This window comes from Pantherophis guttatus, chromosome 2 (genome assembly GCF_059756535.1).
Source record: "Pantherophis guttatus breed Tessera chromosome 2, ASM5975653v1, whole genome shotgun sequence".
Lineage (NCBI taxonomy): Eukaryota > Metazoa > Chordata > Lepidosauria > Squamata > Colubridae > Pantherophis > Pantherophis guttatus.
Window position 1 is genome coordinate 162,581,418 of NC_142064.1, and position 22,765 is coordinate 162,604,182.

The 22,765-nt window shown below is 39.8% G+C and overlaps 1 protein-coding gene across 6 annotated transcripts in view; it reads left to right on the forward strand.

The window, feature by feature from the left end:
* Window positions 1-22,765, forward strand: part of LLGL2 (LLGL scribble cell polarity complex component 2) — an 80,326-nt gene that overhangs the window by 13,615 nt on the left and 43,946 nt on the right. For all 6 annotated transcript variants that reach the window (XM_087887183.1, XM_060691036.2, XM_060691035.2 and 3 more), the window contains exons 3-8: window positions 11,392-11,489; window positions 12,770-12,851; window positions 17,867-17,985; window positions 18,826-18,984; window positions 20,444-20,606; window positions 22,220-22,352. In XM_087887183.1, coding sequence (XP_087743309.1) covers window positions 11,392-11,489; window positions 12,770-12,851; window positions 17,867-17,985; window positions 18,826-18,984; window positions 20,444-20,606; window positions 22,220-22,352 — 754 coding nt within the window. The remainder of the gene's footprint in view (window positions 1-11,391; window positions 11,490-12,769; window positions 12,852-17,866; window positions 17,986-18,825; window positions 18,985-20,443; window positions 20,607-22,219; window positions 22,353-22,765) is intronic.

Sequence of the window (22,765 nt, forward strand, 5' to 3'; positions counted from 1 at the left end):
TAAACCTCCCAGAGTTGTTGGGAGTTGGTGATGTTCAAATTTAATGAATCATCATCTTGTGCTGGACCCTATGTCACCACTGAGGCAATATATTTTTTTTGATATTTTTGTGTCTTAAACTTGCAGATGGTTTCCTGAATCCCAGATGGCCATTTAGAACTCATAATTTTTATTTATAATTTTTAAGACACAAAGTCTTTTTCTCTGGCAATATGTTCCCTCTGTGGAAGCACATGGCAGCTATTGTGGTTTGAATATAGTACTGTTTTTAAATAAACAAGCAAAGGGCAGTGTTGAATTCACAAGCTTGTATGCACTCCTTCAGTGCAAGTAGGAGGAATGTTAAATTTTATTTATTTTTTAAATGAAAGCAGTTAGTATGATTGTTTAGTAAAAAAATCTGAAAAGCTAATACTGCTATGGGTGTTAAAGTAACTCTAAATAGATTTCTGTTAATTGAGGATAAATTTCTCCTCCTTTGAATTCAACATCACAAACAGTGCAGTGAACAACAGATAGTCCTCACTTAACAACTGCCTCATTTAACAACCATTCAAAGGTACAACTATGTAAAAAATAGATTTATGACTATTTTTCACATTTATGACCATTCCGGCATCCCACAATCATGTGGTCACTATTCGGACACTGTTTGGCAACTGATGCTGTTTATGACATTGCAGTATCCCACAGTCAGATGATCACCATTACAATGCTTTGCAACTGGCTTGTGAGAAGCAGAATTTAAAATAGAGAAGTAAAATTGCCAGTTGGGTTCATGTAATGTTTCACATTGTGACCACAACATTTAGCAATAGGGTTGCTGGTCCCAATTGTGGTGGCAGTTAAGAGAGATAGTTAACTATATATAGCAGAAGTTAAAAAGTAGGCAATTCCTGGCAAATAGATGGAGAAGAAATGGAGGTAGTGACAGATTTTATTTTCCTGGGTTCCAAGGTCACTGCAGATGGGGATTATAGCCAAGAAATTAAAAGACGCTTCCTCCTGGGGAGGAAAGCTATGGCAAATCTAGACAGCATACTAAAAAGCAGAGACATCACCCTGCCAACAAAAGTGCGTATAGTCAAGGCTGTGATTTTCCCAGTTGCAATGTATGGCTGTGAAAGTTGGACCATAAGGAAGGCTGAGCGCCCAAGAATTGAGGCCTTTCTGAACTGCCATATTTCTTCATAGTGAACTGGAAAATTGCAAATTCAATTGTTCATGCATGGAATTCCATGTTAAACATAAGCCACCAAAATGATTTCATTTGAAAATATTATTTTGATATCCAGATTCTCATACTGCAGTTGGTTTACACACTTAAGTTTCATTTGCTAAATATAAACTGGAGTGCAGGAAGTATCCATCCTTGACCCTTCTCTCTCTCTTAAGTCATGAAACGGCAGTATTTTTAACTTACATTACATATCCAGTTTCTGATTGATGTGATTTGTGGTGAATTGGCCCAGGGCAGAAAAAGAATTATGCCTGTTGAACAAATTTCACAAAGCAATCAGATTTATTGACATGGTAATTTATTTTAAAACATTAAATTGTACTCAACCCAGGAAATCTTTCTTTAATATTGTCCATGAAGTAAAGAATCATTGGAAATATAGCTACATTCTGGAGGGTTCTTTTAAAGTTAAGGTTAAATTTTTGCAGTATTGAACTCAACTGCATTATTAAATATTTATTAATCTATATCATCACATAACACCTAATCACATAATGTTGGAGTCCAACTTTTTTGCTGCTAAGCGAGATAGTTTTTAAGTGAATTTTGCTCCATTTTACACCCTTTCTTGCCATAGTTGTTAAGTGAATCCCTGCAGTTGTAAGGTTATTAACACAGTTGTAAAGTGAATCTGCTTCCTCATTGACTTTGCTTGTCAGAAGGTCGCAAAAGGGGATCATATGACCTCCGGGCACTGCAACTGCTATAAATATGAGTCCGTTGCCAAGTATCCAAATTTTGATCATGTGACCTTGGGGATGCCGCAATGGTCATAAGTGTGAAAAATGGTCATAAATCACTTTTAACACTGAACGGTTGTAACCATTCACTCAACGAATGATTGTAAGTTGAAGACTACCTTGTGCAGGCATAATATACAGTAGATTTTGTCCTGCACTGGAATAGGGAGCCTAAAACCAAATCTTATTCAGCCCGAGTCCCATTTTTGTGGTGTTCAAAAACTGCTAAGATTGCATCATTGATTTTAGATACCAAAATACTGATTTTGGGTGGCATCATTTAGATGAACTACAGTCTCTGCAAATTTGTCATACCTATTTTACATGGAAACTCTTTTTAGCTATACATTACTTTGATTGCATTTTAAGAGCCATGAAAAAGATTGCCTGCTGTATTTTATATGTGTAATGGTGCATGGAGAATATTTAAATGTGCATTAGAAATGTTAGTTATTAAGTTATCTCATTGTTTATTCACTAGATAGCCACAATAAAACACTGAATTTATTGATGTATCTGGTTATTTATTTGCTTGAAATATTTATATGGCCAGCCATCTCAAAACAGTTCAATTCTGGGCAATGTGAGAAACAAAAAAAAAAAAAAAAAAAAGAGGGATGGGTGGGTGGGAAATAAACAAAACAAACCTATCATTAAAACCAAATAAACAGTAAACATAAATGGTAACATGATTGAGTCCATGATTCATGATTGAATCCATGAAAATGGAGTGTCTACTTATTTTGGCCCAAAGGCTTGTGAGAAGAGCTAGATCTTAATGGCCTCCTTAAAGTATTATAGGATCGGGGCCAACTCTGGGCTGGAAGAAGATTATTTTAAAGGACAGGTACCATGACTGAGATTGCATGGCTCCTGGATCCTACTGATAGTCCTTAGATTATTTTCATTTTTTCAGGGACTGCTCTAAATTATGATGTCATTGAAAAATGAACTTAAAACAAGTGCTTGCACTTTCAACAGTCGAAGCATTCCTAAGATCATGTGATCAAAATTTGGGCACTTTGTGACCAGCCACACTTATGACTGCTGCATTGTCCCACAGTACATTTTCCTGCCCTGCCCAGACTGTCTCTGCTTCAACTCCCCCCCCCCCTCCCACACACACATACACACTTCGCCTGTCTCCCTGGATGCAGAGTGAGCTTTGCAGAGCCAAGCACCAGTGTGGCCAGCAGTAGTACCACTTCCGCTGCATGCAAGCAATGGTGGGTGCAGCCTTGGAGGAGGCACATTGCGGGGTTCTCAACTGTGACTGCCCAAGAAGATGGCTCAGATGGGACACTCACCTATGTCACTCCATCTCTGCCCTTTTGCCCTTATGCAGCACCACAGAAATTTGCCTGTCCCACTTCCTTACTGATTTGATATCTATAACTGTCCATCTCAGCAAACCGCTCTGGGTGGCTTCATTTAGCATTAATTTACTGAAGACTTTAATAACTTCTTCATCTATTCATTCTCTTCTTGATTTGCTTTAAATATACATCTTACAAGTGGCTGAATATCAATTCTTTTTTTAAAAAGAAATTTGCTAAAATGTCACATCAATTGTTTGCAGTTTCTACGAGTCCATTTTTCATTTCTAGAGGCCATGAAGCATCCCAATTTTTATTTCAAGCTGCTTTAGTTACAAATAAGTATTCTTAACTGCAAACATACAATGCCTACAGCTCAGTCTTTGCTTTAAAGATTACCCAAAGCAAACCAGCTCTTCCAGTCTTTCTCCTTGGTGCTGGGAGTACTATACTTTCGGCAAATAAATAAACAAAATACCAAAACTACTGTGAATATTCAAGTTGGGGGATTCCTATTTGCTTGGGTCTATACTATGGGTATCATTTATATTTTCAGAACGTAAAATTCAGATATTTGTATTCTTAATCCAAAGGAAAATGTTTTCCTCTCTGAAAAGCTGCATCATAAACAAAGAGTACTAGAGGAGTGAGTTTCAAGTACCTAGACAAGGTTGCACTATGGGGTAGGGTGGAATGGAGAGAGAATCCACTGACTGATTCCCAAATCAGCTGCAGATATTGATAGGCACACCCTATGGCAGCTCTTTTCCTAATTAGTTAGTTTCACTCAAGCTTTTAATTTAAGGATATGTAAAACTTTGCAAATGGTCTAGAGTTTCAAGAATATTGGTCTGGTTAGTCTAAAATGTTGAGTGCTTGAAATAGTCCTGCCTCGCCCAAATTCAGAAATTCAACCTGGAGCTGTTTTACTACATAGTGCTTCCAAGTACAGGTAGTCCTCAATGTATGACCATAATTGAGCCCAAAATTTATGTTGCTAAGTGAAAAATTTGTTAAGTGAGTTTTGCCCCATTTTACGATTTTTCTCATCACATTTGTTAAGTGAATCACTGCAGTTCTTAAATTAGTAACACAGTTGTTAAGTAAATCTGGTTTCCCCATTGACGACTGCTTGTCAGAAGGTCGCAAAAAGGGATCATATGATTCCAGGACACTGCAACCATCATAAATGTGAGCCAGTTGTTAAGTGTCTGAATTTTGATCACATGATCATGGGGATGCTGCAACAGTCATAAATGTGAAAAATGATCATAAGTCACTTTTTTCAGTGCTGTTGCAACTTCGAACAGTCACTAAATGAACTGTTGTAAGTCAAGGACTAACTCTATAGTCAGAACAGTGAACTTCAAACTTTGAGCTTTCAACCTTAAACTACTACAAATCCAGAAATTTGGGGTATCTCTAGCTTTATTAAAACATTTTCCTTCTTGAAATAATCTGTCTCCAAATGAAGGTGAGACAAATGTAAGAAATATAGCAACAATTGAGTTGTGTTTGAATTATTTGAATTGTTCAGATCTTTCTAGAGTAATATAAAACTTTTAAAAAAATAAATGCTATCTTTTGAATTTGACTGTTACTGTTTGTTTTTTAAGATTCTGTCTTATAGCTTATTTTGAGTGTTTTTCCACATTTTGTTGCTCTTGAATTTCTCCTTTTTAAGCATGTCCATATTATGGTCAGGCATATCTTTAAAACAATGGGACATTGATCTGTTCACTCAGGCATTCCCCCCCCAGGCAAGGCCAAAAGCAGATACACCAACTGAAAGAGATTATCCTTTTAGTATGGTATCTCTCTGGTGGTGTTGCAGCATGTGGTCAGAGGGTGGGAGGGAGGCTGTATTTCTCTCCTAACCAGAGTGCCTTGTTCATGTCTAAGAACATGTATCCCAGCAACACAAGCAGCTGTCACTACCTAATGGCAGGGGAAACACTTGGGGATACTAAGAACACCTGTGATTCTATCTTGCAAAAATTCTCAGACCAATGAGCAACACAGTGTGAAATTTAATTCCCTCATCTTGGTATGGCTTGTTGTAAAATTCTGCAGGGCCAGACATGTCTCAATTGTGAAGTTAGCTGATCAGCCAAGTTCAGCTGCCAGACAGGCTGGTTTCACCTGTGTTTTACCCAACTGGAAGCAATCCACTTGGTTCATACCTGAATGGGGTTCTTTAAGCAGGTAGGCCTTTCAGCCTGCCTCGTTCACTGGGGTAAACACAGGCTTGTGTGTGGCAGCAAAGCAGTTGCCAAGATTTGATCTAAGGGCTATATTTCTAAGGACAGATTCAGAAAGCAACTTGTTTTTCTCATGGTTATAAAATGATTGTGTCACTTTTGAGTGAAACTTGGAAGAAACTTGTCAGAAAGTTGGTCCCTCCCATGAGAAAACAACCAAATATGGAGTTCCTTGTTCTGAGAATAAAATATTCTTTCCCTAAATAAAAGCCAACTTGATGGCTCATAATCAGTCAGCAAATTGAGTTGGTGTATGTGTGTCTGTTTTCCACTTCTGTTTCATTGTTCCCTTTCTTCCACGCCCATTCCAGGTGTACCTGCTTCTGTCCTCTACTGGTACTTCATGTTCTAAGGTGCAAGCTTCTTGGTCTTTTTTATTTCTTCCCCAAATCTGAATATTTTTGCTTTTCCTTCAAACTGCTACACCCCGCCGCAGGAAGGCGGAACCGACTAGGTTCCGCCCCAGGCGCTTGATGGATCCTGATAGGTTCCAGACGGAGCTTGGGCCATTCCCTGAGGCTCTGGCTGATGACCCGGCTGAAGATCTGGTGGCCGCCTGGGATAGGGTGGCCGCTGGAGCTTTGGACCGTGTCGTGCCTTTGCGGCCTCTGACCCGCCGCCGATCTCACTTAGCTCCCTGGTTCTCCGAGGAGCTGAGGGAGATGAAGCGCCGGAAAAGACGCCTAGAGAGCAGTTGGAGGGCTAGCCTTTCCAAATCCGACCGAACACTGGTAAGGTCTCATATTAAGACCTACCTAGTGGTGATAAAAGCACCACATTATTTTTCCGTTCTTATCGCATCTGCAGATAACTGCCCAGCCGCCCTGTTCAGGGTGACCCGCTCCCTGCTCCATCCGGGAGCGCGGGAGGACCCCTTGGAGGGCAGGGCTGAGGATTTTGTGCAGTATCTGCATGACAAAGTTGCTCAAATTCGGGAAGGCCTGGACTTTGACTGAGTAGATTCAGGCGGAGTGACGGAGACAGGTCTTGAGAGCGTTATCTGGGAGGAGTTTGACCCAGTGACCCGTGAAGACGTAGACGGGATTCTGGGTAGACTTAGCGCGGCCACATGTTTATTGGACCCGTGTCCCTCCTGGTTGGTGCTGACTTCCAGGGAGGTTACACAAGGCTGGCTCCAAGGGGTTGTTGATGCTTCTTTGAGAGAGGGCTACTTTCCCGCTGCCTTGAAAGAGGCGGTGGTGAGGCCTCTCCTCAAGAAGCCCTCCTTGGACCCGGCTGTTTTAGCAAATTATCATCCAGTCTCCAACCTTCGCTTTGTGATGAAGGTTGTTGAGAGTGTGGTGGCGCGACAGTTCCCCCAGTACCTGGATGAAGTGGTCTATCGCGATCCGTTCCAGTCGGGCTTCAGGCCTAAGCACAGCACAGAAACGGCATTGATCGCATTGGTTGATGATCTCTGGAGGGCTCGGGACAGGGGCTGTTCCTTTGTCCCGGTCCTGTTAGACCTCTCAGCGGCTTTTGATACCATTGACCATGGTATCATGCTGCGCCAGTTGGAAGGGTTAGGGGTGGAGGGGCATGGTTTTGCGGTGGTTCTCCTCCTTCCTCTCTGACCGGTCGCAGTTTGTGTTGACGGTGGGCCAGAGATCGACCCTGAGGTGCCTTGTATGTGGGGTGCCACAGGGGTCGGTCCTCTCGCCCCTTCTGTTCAACATTTATGTGAAGCCGCTGGGTGAGATCATCCGTGGTTTCGGGGTGAAGTACCATCAGTACGCTGATGACACTCAGCTGTACATCTCCACCCCGGACCACCCCAATGATGCCTTTGACGTGATGTCCCGGTGTCTGGAGGTTGTATGGATCTGGATGGGGAGAAACAGGCTCAAGCTCAACCCATCCAAGACCGAGTGGCTGTGGCTTCTGGCGTCCTGATATAGTCAGTTGGTGCCATCTCTGACTATTGGGGGCGAGTCGTTGGCCCCCACAGAGAGGGCTCGCAACTTGGGTGTCCTGGATGCACGGCTGTCTTTAAAAGAGCATGTGACGGCCGTGGCCAGAGGGGCTTTTTATCAGGTTCGCCTGATTCGCCAGTTGTGTCCCTTTCTGGATTGGGACTCCTTACGCACGGTCACTCATGTCCTCGTCACTTCCCGCCTGGACTACTGCAGTGGTCTCTACATGGAGCTCCCCTTGAAGAGCACCCGGAGGCTCCAACTGGTCCAGAATGTGGCCGCACGGGTGATTATGGGAGCGTCATGGCGCTCCCATGTAACACCTTTCCTGCGTGAGCTGCACTGGCTCCCGGTGGTCTTTCGGGTGCGATTCAAGTTGTTGGTGACCACCTTTAGAGCGCTCCATGGCTTAGGGCCGGGATATTTACGGGACCGCCTTCTGCCACTGAGAGCCTCCCACCGGCCAGTACGCTGTCACAGAGAGGAGCTCCTCCGGGTGCCGTCGTCCAAACAATGCCGACTGGCAGCCCCCAGGGGGAGAGCTTTCTCTGTGGGAGCATCTGCCCTCTGGAACGAGCTCCCCCCGGAGATACGGACGATTCCGGACTTACGTACTTTCCATCGGGCCCTCAAAACCTTTTTATTTCATCAAGTCTGGTTGACCTAATCTCTCCAATTGTGTATTTTAATTTGGATTTTTAATGGGGGATTTTAACTGTCAGGCCAAATTGTTTAATTCATTTTTAAATTGTTTTTATATTTTGTATTTGATGTTTCTTACTTCTGCCTCTTCACCGCCCTGAGTCCTTCGGGAGAAGGGCGGTATATAAATTTAAATATTACATTAAATTAAAATAAATTTTATGCCCAAATAAATCTCATTTATCAGTGGCCATATTGGTTGTGCTATAAAGACTTGGAGTGCTATAAAATGTAGCTAATTATGTTTAAACTGAAAGCAAAGCACCATAAATAAAGTTATCCTCTTCTACACAGCTAAACAGACTTTCCTGAGGGTTGGGTGGACTCTCAAACAACTGTGTTGTTCAGGCTGGTAAAATCAGTGGAAATGAAATCTCTTCAAAGCTTTCTGCTTGTGCAATAGGCTATGTGGACTCAACACATTAACATGTTTTTTTCTGAAACATGAAGCTTACAACAGGTGTACTTGCAGATAATAGAAACTGAGTAATGTTCATTGAATCCATAGTAGCAGAGTGTAGTTGAAAAAGATGCTTTGATAAAATTTATAACCTTTTATTTTCTTCAGTTATGTAATCAATGTTCATAAAATAAAAGTATGTCAGTTTTCAGCCAGGGATGATTTATTAAGCAGAATACAAAAAGCTGAATGCCAGAGAATGCAAGGATGACCAAATGTTGTTTTCTAAAGTTCTGCACCTCTGTTTGCAATGTATACAGTAATCAGGACTTAGGTGTTGCTTCTTTCAGTGTATATATAGCTTATTAATGCTCCATTTTATAGCGAAAGCCAGGAAAAATGACCTTTCATTTCTGCCATTCTATGCAATTGGCCTCTCATTTGTGAGTTCAATCTATGGTGTCCTTTCCAGCAAGCAACTTCTCAATGAAGGATAAGGACATCTTGGATGTTTTCCAGATTAAACTTTTTTTTTTAAATGCAAACTGAATGTTTTTATTTAAATCCAGACTTTCTACCAGACATTGCATAAAAGTACGGTGCTAATGCTGTGTTCCTTTTACAACTGCTGCATTCCTTTAACGGCCTCCATGGAAAATGTGATAAAATTGGATCAGCCATGTGACCGACCTATTTTATAACTATTAAGAGTTATGACCATAATGGGCGGGCTCCATTATGGTCATAACTTGGAGACTACCTATAGGCACCCTGGAGAGACATTTCTGTATTTGTACATGTGCAGGTCTTTTGTCTGCCTCTTTTCAGACAGCCAATTATTGCAAGTAATTCTTGAAGGATATTGTCATGATAAGACAACTTGACTTTCTATTGTGCCCCATGAATCCTGTTTGGAAAAAGCTGAAATAGTTCCCAGTGGTGCTTCAGCTCAGCTGGAAACCTCTTCCACCTGCAGATATTCTGCATACATAGATGTAAGGGGTTGGCTCCATGACATGTGACAGCAGAGAATAGTTTTATTCTGCACAGTCCTGGTTCCATCCATATTTTGGAAGATGTAAATTTGTCCATGGGGTCGCGATGGGTCGGACACGACTTCACAACTAACAACAACAACAAGTTTAGAGAATGCTGATCATGCTTTTAGGTTCTTATGAAACCAGAAATGTGACTGATTTGAAGCTGAACTTTACAAATTTTATCAGTCATGTCGTATTTTCATTGCTGCAAGGTTTCTAGCATTAAGAATAAAAAAACCACAATTGTTTCCTTCAGCAAGAGTATTTGCTGAGCCCATCTATTTATGCCTCACAGTGATCATTATAGTAAATAAATAGTTCTGGAGTTTGTATATTTCCCAGATTGTTTTTTTTTATAATGTTGCTATAGTGCAAATTATTTATTTATTGAGCATCAGCATATTTCCCAGATTGTTAATGTTGATGACACTGTCAACCAAACAGCTTTATTGCTCATTTTCATAGCATAGAAATATGTTTCCAAAAGTTCTCGGCGTCTTGGCCATAATGGGGTTTGACTTAAACCCTTATTCTAAAAATCTTTCACCCTAGTTTGTGTTATTTGCTCCTAAATAGAGGGCTGCAAATGAATGGAAGAAAGATTAGATTACATTTTCAACATTGCAAATGGCAACACTTCTCTTAACATATACATCTATTCCTGAAGAATCACTGATTCTTGTAAATGCAAGAGAAAGTATGTTTTACCGTGTTTCCTCGAAAATAAGACCCTGTCTTATATTTTTTGAACCCCAAAATAAACGCTTGGCCTTATTTTCGGGGAGTCTTATTATTTTGGGGCACGTGGAGCAAGACGGGGCTCCTCTTGCAGTCTTACCTGATTTCCAGCTCTGTCTCCCCAACCCTAACCAGAGGAAAAGGCAGGGATTGGCTGCACTTGCATTTAAATATTTTTGGGGAGGGCTTATTTTCGGGGGGGGGTTATTTTAGTGTATGCGCTCAAAAGCCCGATTGGGCTTATTATCAGGGGATGTCTTATTTTCAGGGAAACAGGGTGCCTGTTTGTGCATATCCAATTTTTTTTTAATTCCACTCTCGCGCTGGTAAACCATGCTCAATGGTTTAGATATTGTGTTAATACAATCCTTGTGGCTTATTCACCAAGCTATGGGTAGGGGAAACTGGATTAGAGCAATGTTCAAACCAGGTTATATATTTTCCTACATATTTTGCTTTGCTTCTGAAATTGCTTTGCCTGTACTTTGGAATGCTGTTGTTAAGATTAACGATACCTATATGGACTAAAGGTCTAGCTATATAAGACCATATAATACATGTTTTTCTGGCCTGACATATTTACAGAGTAAAGGCAATGCTGTACAGGATACTAGGTCTCCACTGTAGAAAATCACATAGCACATAGAAAATAATTTGTTAAAGTTAACATTAACAAGCTAAGTATGGAAGTTTTGGAAATAAAGGTTCTCAAGAGTGACTTTACTCAAGCCTGGTCTGGATGAATGGGGTAAACTTTGTGCTATCAATATTTTACAGTAAAAGGATTTTGAAGTGTATTTCTGAGCTGTTATTCTAGGGGAAGTTCTTCTATAATGGCTTTTAAGCATGATTAATGCAGACCTCTGGTTCTGTAAGATTTGTCTGAAGAAGTACTTTATTTCAATATTATATTGCTTGAGTCCAGATGTTATGAGTCCAGAGTTATGATGAAATTTGCTCTTATGTAAGTTCACATTTTTCATAGTTTTTTGTCTTCATGTATAATATATATTGCTGGTTTATCTTTTTCTTTTCCACCAGACAGTTGAACATGGTTTTCCTCACCAGCCAAGTGCCCTGGGCTACAGTGCTTTTCTCCACCTTATGGCTATTGGGACCCGGGCAGGAGCCATCAAAATGTATCCTTTCAGTTGTTTATTTCTGAGAAAGTAGGTTAGTTACACACTTAGTAGATATAATACTTTAGACCAGAATCCCTAAAGATGCTATGGAGCCCAGAAATAGTATTTATCTATAATTCCTTTAAAGCAACTATGCCTTTTCTAAGGACTGTGTGATAGCAGAACTCCTATGAATCACTTTTTAAAAATTTTAATCAAAGCACTGCACAGCCCTCATTCTTAGTCTGTAGATAGAACTTATTCAAAACATTTCTGCACATTATATTAGACTATAACAATAATAGCTCAGTTAAGATATTTGGTCTTCCTAAATATAGAACAGATTTCCCAGTTCTGTTCACAGTTTCCCGACCAGCAGGCTAAAGAATCAGAATTTAAATTATACTTGCTGGTCTTGTTCCTCCTCATCATATAAAGTATAATTGTGAACATGAATGGTACTAAGGTTATCTCTGTATTTGCAAAATGGGTTGGGAGAGTAGAATGGAAAAATGCTAGCTTGCTTTAAATCGGTTATCTTTGAAATGGTGATAAGACATGAACCAGGATAACCTAATCACATTAGAACGGAGTCCTAGGACCTCAATTGTGCCACGTTAAGCTAGTTTCTCTCATGGGTAATGGAATGTGTAAATTCTTGTTTAGAGATTCAAGAATACTGAATTAAAAAAAAAGACTGCTTTAAAATTACTTCTCTTATATTTAGCCCCAATATATAAAATGCAATCCTTATCTCTGCATCATGAAGCCAGTTAAATGTAGAAGAGTGGAGGAAATGGATGGCAAAGAGTCTAAATGCTTTCCCACATAATCGTCATTTTAATTGGCTTCTCTTTTGGAAATTGTTTATATAATTGGATCATCTGCATACCTGGATTTATGGATAGAAACAGGAGCCTCCTTGGGAACAAATAGGTTCCAGTCAATTCCATCTTGCTCATTTCTTAAAAAGGTGCATGTGATCAAGCCCCTCAAAAATTTAAAACTTAAAAACCTGTTAGAAAGTATAAGGAAAGGCTTTGAAAAGGGTCCTTTACTAGGGGATCTCATATAAATCAAGGAGTAAATTGCTATACTTCTGCTGTCTTCTCTTCAGACTAATAGAAATAGTCCTCAACTATTTAAACATATAAAAATGTTATTAGAAGAAGTATGGTCAGCCTTGAAAATTACAACAAAGAATGACTGTTTTCCTAAAATATAATTAATTGGTTCACGCTACATGTCAGTTGTAATAAATGTCTATTTCAATGCTATTGACCTCAATAGTGGTTCAGTTACGGTACTCCAGGAGTGGAATTCATGGGCTTGCACGAAGAGACCAACACTGTCATGCAGATACATTTCATTCCTGAACAGGTGAGCAAAACTAATGCAACCAAATTTGGTTTCCTCAGAGATAACGCAGTTACTCAATATTAAAATGAAAGTATTTTTAACGTAACCTGCTATAGCACTGATGTAGCTGGTAACTCAGTATGATTCCTGAAGTGTTTGTGAACTGAGCTTTCATTTTATTCCCAGCTTCCCAATCTTACATATTAATTTAAAAGGAGACTTCGATTTTGGATCTTGGTTCCAGCAGAACCTGTTAGAGGGAGGATTCCAGCTTTGTGGTCTTCTTCCTTAAGTGTTTTGTTGCCAGTTTCCTGAGAGACCAAATTCTGCTTGATGCAGTTATTGGGAGGAAGGTTTTGAGAATCATGGACTGTCCTGTCTCCTTTCCATTCCACTTAACCATCCTGAAGTTAATTCAGACTCTTTATTCCATAGTTGCCTAAGCAGAAAAGGGAGATCAAATAGAATGCTTGTGACTTCCTGAAAACTGCCCTGTACAATTCAGTTAGTGTCTAATGATACCCTTTTAAGAATAACGTTTTTATGATGACCTAAATCATTATAACCTAGCCCAGAGTCGCTTAATAGAGAAGTGGTTGACATATAAATTTAATAAATAAATAAAAGTAGAGCTTGAACATACCCAATGGCAGTTTCAGTATTCTCTCCTTTAATGTGATAGTAGATTCAATCTACTTCTGCAGTAGATTGAACATGCTGCTGGTTAAATTTGTTCAGCTAGTGGAACATATCAATCTAAGCAATTCGTTAACATGCGCATTATGGTATACAGATAAACCTTGCTTAATTTCCATTCAGTGTTGTGATAAACACTGAAAAAGGGACTTATGACCAGTCCTTGAAGTTCTGGCCATTATAGTGCAGTCATATGAACAAAATTCAGGCCCACCCACCTTATGACCACTCTTTGGCTGTCTGCTTACCCACTGGCACTAGCTGTCCTTGCCTAGCCCTGAGTCTCACGGTACTGCATACCAGTTGTGATCTTCCTTCATATCATCATCTTTCACATTAATGCAGCTGGGCCTTCTCTTGTGCCCCATCTGGGGCTACTGCATGCCAGCCAGACTCTTCCTTCATGTTCCACCAAGGGCTTGCTTTTGCCAAAGAAATCCAGTGCATGAAAGAAGGCCTCAGCTTCTGGGTTCTTTTGTACCACTGCAGTCAGCTCTTCTTTCATGTGCCTGGTTTTTTGTGTGTGAAAGAAGGCCCTGGGTGGAGCAGAATGGAGGCCCCAGAAAGGATGTGAAAGAAATGGCTGCACTAGTCTGAAAGAACACTCAGGCCAATATAGTAATAGTGCATAGTGTGGCATCAGGGCTAAGTGGCAGGGGTCAGCAGGCAGCCAAAAGGGCAGAATGGTGTGGGAAGAGAGGCATGTGGGTGAAGTTCAAAAGGAGGCAGAGGAGGCAGTCCTTATCAAGGCTTGGGGCTGGGAGGGACCAAGGCGGGAATAGTCCTCACTTAACAATTTGTGGGAATCAGTTAATGACATCAATGGGGACTGCCATGATTGCCATTGTTAAGCAATGTTAACCAAGGTTTACCTGTATATCAGATGTATGATTAGACGAAGAAGAGCACAGCCCTCTTATTTTCTATATGGGACCCTCATCTGAATTAGGACTTTTGGGTTTGTGGAAGAAGGAAATGATGTAAACATTTTCCCCAGTAACTTGCAGCCTGAAACTTCCTGCAGATTTTTTTTTAAAGCAACCATTAGTGCTAATGAAGGTTATCTCTTCTTAACCTTTATGTTTGGAGAAGAGCAGAACAGGAAGACAAGAGCTAAACATTTAAAAAGGCTAAATACCAGGGCTATGCATATATCTGAATTCAAAGGGTGATTCAAAATGTGCATGGCTGCATGCACTACAAATTGTTAAAACAAATGCTTTTTTTTTTCATTAGATTGTGTGTTTTCAGTTTGATTAAACGATTGCCAACAGGTACAATGATATGTTCACCCACACACTCCAAATTTCCTTTTCCCCTTTGAATCTGTTTTGCTGCACAATTCTCTTAAGTATCTTAAGTGCTGTGCTACGTTGAAGCATCATGTACTCACCTGGGAGTAAAAAGAGAAAGCAAAGAGCTATAAATTTAATGTATCATGTAATTTCCTTCAACATAGTTCTTATTTTGAAATAGGGTGTGTACCTATTGAGTGAAAGTCCCTTTCATATTAGGAAAAAGATCCTGCGTTTTAGAGTACATCCGTATTCCATTTGTTTCAGGAAATTTGGATCTGATTCCTATGCTTCAATCAGGAAATATCTATAGGAAAATTGGCATGCTCAGCTGAGTGTCGGTTTGGTGTTCAGAATATTTGATTTTAAATCTAAATAGTGGTTAGGGTTGGGCTTTAACAAATACTCTGGGGCACCAGTTTTAAGAATTAACTCATATCCAAAGAATGCAAAAATGAAAAAGGAGATTTAAAAATGTCACTTCATAAAAAGGTGTGTGTTTGTTTAATTCAGACATCAGGAATTCAGATTGTCAGCTAGGTAAAATTTATCCCTGGAAGCAGGTAGCTCAGATAACTTTGGGTTAACCGACCTAAAACACAATTTGTGTAAGTTCTTACTGTTGTGTAACACTAATGTTTAAATACTATGAAAAGCCCAGAAATAGTTTGGAGTGCTTAGACTTGATGGACAGAATCTTAAGGAAGTACAAGACATGGAATATTATTGGAGTGGGTTTGAGAACATCATGCAGGGTAAAAGTTTATGGTTGGTTGTGGTTTGTTCTCTGAGCTTGTTCTTTAGTTTCCGAACATTTCATCACCAGGCTAGGAAACATCATCAGCAGAACCAAAAACATCTACCACCCGAGCTACATTTTCCACTATATATAAAAGTTTATGGTACTACGTTAATGAATTTATTAAGGTGAAATAGGTTAGGGAAGTGGTTTCCAAACATGGAAGGTAATACCAAAAAAATACAATTAGAGAAAGCAGAGTAGGACCATTTTGCTGAACAAATTTGTGAACCAAAGAGGCACACTCTTTAATAAGCCTAATAAATTCAGCTTCATTTGATTTATGTGATTAAGTTATTGTATATTACTCATTAGAACTGAAAGTAACTTCCTGTTTGGGCCAGTTCTTTTCCAACATGTTAGATATCAAGTGTGTCCTGAATGTCCAGAATATATTCCCTATGTCAAAAGCAGTTAAATTTAAATTTGAGGAAACATTTAGTACTTTATAATATCTGTCAGTTGACTGCATGTGTACTGCGTTATAAATTTTTTTCCTTCTGGTTAATCAATTTAGAAACAATGTTCTAAACCATGGGTGTCAAACTCGCCATGTCACGTTGCCGTCATGTGATGTATTGCAATGTTTTTTCACCTCATGGAGCTGGGGTGGGTGTGGCCTGTGCATGATACATCCGTCCTGCGGGGCTGCCAGTTTGACATCCCCTGTTCTAAATGGAGACCACATATTAAATTGAGTAAATGTTGGTAACAGTACATTTATATTCTGAAATGTGCAAATCCAGTTTTATTTGCTCCGCTTTGGTACAGAATTTTTCTTAAGATCTTGCATGTTTTAATTATTTATTTTTGTTATACACCAGTGTGAGCAATTTATAATCTTTATGATACATCTTTCAAAGTACCCCCCCCTTTTTTTTAATGGCACTTCTTGGTTCCCTCAGATCAAACAACTGGAATTCAACAGCAAAGAGGTTTTATTGATTTTTTTCAAACTAAGAAATAAAATTAGAGTGTTAAATATCCTGTCAAATTTTACTAATAGCTGTATAAGTAATCTGCACTGACAGCTGCAGCTGTGCATGTTCACAAACATGCACATGCACACACAAACACGCAATAGCATTTTAGGTACCTGGCAACCAGCTCGCCTTTATGGCTATTTACAACTTGTTGTGACATGACTATGATTTCCTATTTTTTTGTCAGTTTCCATCATTTATTTTTGGTTTTCAGCAAAAAGAAAAAAATGCTTTCCCCGAAAATAAGTGTTTCCCCGAAAATAAGACCTCCCCAGATAATAAGCCCTCCCCCAAAAATAAACCATCCCCAAAATAAGCCCTCCCCTGAAAATAAGCCCTCCCTGAAACTATTTAAACGCATGCGTGGCTGGTCCCCGCCATTTCCTCTGGTTAGGGTTAGGGAGATAGAGCTGGCAATCAGGTAAGACAGCAAGTGGATCCCTGTCTTGCTCCATGCGCTCCAAAATAATAAGACCTCCCCGAAAATAAGGCCAAGCGCTTACTTTGGGGTTAAAAAAATATATAAGACAGAGTCTTATTTTCAGGGAAACATGGTAGCAAAAAATCAATTTTGGGTAAATTGATATACTTAACAATCATGGCATTTGCTTAATGGCCATTGTGTTTGCTTAACAATTGTGGGGTTCACTTAATGACCTTGGCAAAAAAAATAACATCGGGTCTGTCACGTGGTGATCTACTTAGCAACTTCGATGACAACATAATGCTTAATTACAGTTATAAGTCAAGGACTAACTGCATTCTGCTAATTGGATATTTCACACATAGCACACACACACACACACACACACACACACACACACACACACACACACAGAGCCATCTCCCTCCCCATCTCATTTGCTGATTCCTATGTTGTCCTATCATCACTGCCCTGTCCTTTATGGTTTTTAGAGGCTGGACTGTTTTGTTTTCATAGCATAGATCTTGTCTTAAAAGGGGTTCCTATGTTTGGTATAGACAGTATATGTGCTGAAATAAGCTGTCAACTTCTATAAAATATGTGAGCATTTGCCTATTGGTCTGGTTGTTGCTCTTGGCTACTCCCTTGAAATAGACTTCTGAAGTGGAGATTATGTAATAAATCTGTTTCTGTATAACTTTGTCCCATCCCAGATGGGAATTTTATTTCAGTTTAGTCATGGATTGTAGCTTAAAACAATAGCTCAGTTCTTGAAATGCTGCTGCACATAATAGTTCTCCAAAGATGGCTTTATCTCTGTTTCTTTTGATAAATTTCAGTGCCGCTTAGTGACCCTATTGGATGATAACAGCCTGCATTTATGGACCCTGAAACACTCCCATCATGGTACATCAGAGCTTCAGGAGGAAAGACACTTCACACTCCGTGGGCCTCCTGGGTAATTAGGATACTTCCAATCCTAGCACTTCTGGGCTGCTAAGAAAGCCAACTTGCTTGATATACAGTAGATTCTTCACTGTTGATAATTTCAAGGAAATATAAACTTGAAGTTCTCTTAAGTAATCTGTTTTTTTTTTTTTTTGTGGTATAGAGAATTGTGGTATGCATCATCTTTTGTAAACCCAGTTTTCCTCTTGGCCTTATTTTAGCAAATTTAATTTGTTATTTCATCTGAAGCAAAAACCAACTGTGGTTCAGCAAGAAAATTAGAGGATGGATACAGTGTCTGAATTTAGCCTAAATTATTTCAATTAAAACAATGGCAAAAGCGTAGTGCAGATTTTAGGATAGTGATGAAGGGGGAAATATTAACAAGCATCAATCTAGAGTAGTATTTGCTACCCTGTTTCCCCCAAAATAAGACATCCGCTGATAATAAGCCCAGTCGGGCTTTTGAGAGCATGCCAATAAGGCCAAGTGCTTGTTTCAGGGTTCAAAGAAATATAAGACAGGGTCTTATTTTCGGGGAAACACTGTAGTATTTTGTTTACTATTCCTTAAACCCAGCATTGTCAAGCAGATGAGGCTATCACAAAGTTCTTGCAAGTTTATGTATTCATAAACCACATGACATTTTCTGTTTCTTATACGTTTCTCTGCCACTGATAACTCCAGAGTTCAAATTTCAGTAACTTGTCTTCAGTACTCCTTTCTGAATTCTTGCAAATAGATTTTGGATCAATTATTTATTTTATATGGTGTTATATGAATGTTGATTGCAATATCAAGTTCATTCAACTGAATCTTAAAACTTTTTTTTGTTTTTGTCCACTTCTAGTTCCCCTCCAAGTGCTACCCAAATTACAGCAATCCTGACACATTCTTCTCAAGAACTTCTGTATCTTGGTACTGAAAGTGGTAATGTGTTTGTAGTAGAACTCCCATCCTTCAGGGTGCTAGAAGACCAGCTCATCAGTCCAGAAGAAGTATTGCAAAGGTGATGTCATACACTGGGTTATGTTAGCTAATGAAATTTCTGAGATTTTGCCCTGTTTATAAATCCAACCGTAGATGTGGATATAGATTCTGCAAATCTTGATCAGCATACAACCTGTCTGTATGTCATACATGAAGTCTGGAAGTTGAGTCATGGCGATTGGACTTCTTGTTGGTTTGAAACATTTTGCTGCATATCTAAGTAGCTTCTTGAATCTGAGCAAGTTGGTTAGGGGGACCCTATATATGTTTTCCAGGGAGGTTTCATTTCTTACCTAATCTGAATAGGCTCCTTATGTGGGTAGACAGAGTTGTTGGGATGTAAATATTCCAACTCTCTGTGGAGGAGTCAAAGCCTCCTCCTAGGAACATGGGTCAGCAAGGCCTAAATCAGAGAAAGTAGCATTCGGGGTGGCCTATGAGTTTACATTTGTCCAGTCTTGAATAACCTAGGTGATTTACATGTTTTCAAGGTTCAGCCTCCACACCATAACTACTAAAAGACTTCTGTTGTGACCACATTGTTCAGATAGGCCAAAGTACCATGTTGATTCCTTAAACACACCCCAGGAAAAAATAGACTGAATTAGATTATCTAAGTATGTTGCATTCAAACAACTCATGAGCTTAGAAATAGAAGTGTTTCTGTGGAAGATGAACTACCATACTTTTAGCAATTGTCCTGGAGCCTGCTAGTGAAAAAGCATGGTCTGCTTTGAACTGAAAGCAGTGGCACTGGCAAGAAGCCGTGTGTTCTGTTCCAGTTACGGACCCCAAATAACGCAGCACGCACAAAGTCTGTACAAACCTTAGTTTACTAAATTAAATCAGTCTTTTTCAAACAAAGGCTGTTAATTAACTTTCTTAACAGCCTACAAGAATCCAAAGAATAAATAATCGTAATCTTACTATGGTTGGCAGAAAGCCCAGAAGCAATTTGCAGAGAACTAAGATCAGGACGCGAAGGAGAGTGAACGAAGTTGTTCCCTGCAAATTGCCTCAGTCGTCGTCCTTCCTTAAATAGGCTAAGGGAGTGGCCAATTAGCCCGAAGCCTTACTCTCGAGGAGACCTCCTCTTGAGGAGCCACTCCTGCCTTTTGGCAGCTCTGCGCACCCGTGCATCGAGAAGAGGCTCCTCCTCTTTTTCGTCTTCACTTATGGGAGCTTCTGGAGGTTCTGAAGGCCCTGGCTGAATCCCCGCCTCTGGCACGACATCTTCTCCAGCCGCCTCATTGTCTGACTCAAGTGCCAGCTGCACAGGCTGCTGGCGCAGCACCACACCAGCCTCCTCGCTGTCAGAATCAGCTACTAGCTGCATAGGCCACTGATGGGCTGCAACACCATGTACTTGGCCTTGTGATAGTGCAGCGGAAGATGGAGCCCTCCCATATTACAAATTTCAGTTTCTTTCTTTTGCTTGCACAGTAATATTACATGGCTCCATTTGTGTTTCCTCACAGAGTGCCAGAAGATTATCGGAACAGGAGGTCACTGGAATTGGTAGAAGTGTTACGGGAACATCCTCGGAATCCCAATCAGATTTTGATTGGTTACAGCAGGGGCCTCATTGTTCTCTGGGATTTGATAAATAAGAAAGCAACACATCATTTACTTGGCAATCAGGTACTCATGGATGCTGAAAGTTCCAAACAAAGGCTAGGAAGTCCCCGTTTCCTTAGCTTATGTAGCAAGTTACAGTTTATTTTCATCCAAATTGATAAGCCGAAATGTGATTGGCTTGAATGTGGCTTAGTGTAGTGTATGAAACCATCTGTTGGTTTTTTTGTAAATTATTGTTTATGAGTTACTGTGGACCTGACAGATTTTGCTTTAATAACCTAGAATTAAATGGACTGGTCATTAACTGTAATAAAGAATCAAGCGATGAATGTATACAATACAATATGAGCAAGGTCATAGAACTCTGTGCAGACAAAGACCAGGGACATCTGGTTGGGCATTAACAATATCTTTTGTCTAACAATTATTATGACGTCCTTGCATATTATTTTTAAAAGGAGAGCAAGGAGGTGAAAGAATATGCATTTTTCCTATCCTGCAGTTTATCCTTTAAGCATCCTTCTTCCTAAGGTAGGGAATAGGAATTGGATGTTTCATTACCCTTGTCTGAAACATGAAAACAAACAATCCCCCCTAAATTATTATCAGGGTTTTATTATACCAGTTTATTAACATATAGCTAACCTTCAAGATCTCTAGTCCCTAGAATATGATTTCAAGTTCTTTAGTAGCATTTTCCAATAGCATTTTAAAGTGTTTGGTTTGCTGGTTAGAATAACAGACTTCTGAACAGTCAGAAGTGCATCTTGAAAAGACAAACCTTACACTGACAGGGTTAATGGAGAAACAAGAAGTCATAGGGCCCATGAGAGGAGAGAATGTGCTATGGAGGGAGCCCACAAGTTGTCAAAGGCTGCCTTATCTCTTTTGAACGCTCTGTTGAACTTTCTTAGTTGGCCTGATTTGTCGGTTACACCATAAAAGTGAAGAAGACTGACAGCACTATTTCCACATTATCACACATTTACTCTCTCTGATGAGAATATTGATTTTTTTCATTAGAAGGTCACAACGTATTAGGTCAGTTTGAAATAGAGAGACCAACCTTTCCCCAAAACTGTGGGTATGGCTCCTCTCCAAAAGTTTGCACTGGCTATGTATAAACAGAAGAAATGATTAAATCTTTCAGCAGCAGTCATATTAACTGTTCAAATTACATTTGGTTTAGCTTTTGTCCTGGCCCCACTTCTTTTTGGATGTGTGACCTCTGGTGACACTCTGACTCAGGTAAAGCTCAGATAAAGCACACTTCTCTGATTGGAAGATGAATGAATGTACTGTGGCTTTCATGGGTCAAGAGTTCAGGCGGGTATATGCTCACCACCTTTGTTCTGGGGAGAAAATGCAGAGTAGCACACTGTGGTAACACCACCACAGCCTGAATCTGGCCAGTTCAGACTGATGGTATCTAAAGGCAAAGAGACAGACCAGAGTCAGCTCTCCTGTTAGCTCTGCGGCCTGGTTCAAAGCATTTAGCTACAGGAGAAAAGATCCTGTTAACAACTTGTAATGAACTCCAGATTTCCAACACATCATATTTCTATAAGGATTCAAGATAAAAGACGGAGAAATAAAGAGACTGTGTTTTAAATACAGACATTCTGAGCAAATTGATCCTGTTGCTACTTCAGGATGTGTCTCTTGTTTCTCTCTAGCAACTAGAGAATCTCTTCTGGATGAGGGATGGTCATCATATCATCAGTTGCCATTATGATGGGAGCTATACGCAGTGGCCAATTTCAAGCGATGACAGGCAGCCTGAGCCTTTGGAAAGCAAAGTACATTATGGTTAGTATGTGGGAAGCTGGGAAGATATACCTTTGGCATCAACTTTGATTCTGATTTTATTGGAAGTCGCCTTTGGTGAAAGGGGTGGTATATAAATTTGTTAAATAAATTCAAAGCTTGATTTTAGAAACTCTGGACCTATAAAACTGAACATAACAGATTAGCTATTCCAAGAAGGCCTGTTCGGTTCAAATACCATATATGCCACTCTGAGGATATAAAAAGCAAGAAAGAGAGAGGATAGTTTAGTACCTGATCAATAGCATAACAATATATTGTGTAGAACTTTTTTAGAGCTTTGATTCATGTTGCTAGAGTTCCTCAAATGATGCGATAAAACAGTGCCACTTGATTAATTGCTACAGGGTTTATGTGTGAGCATGTGTTTATCTGAATGATTCTATGACCAGAGA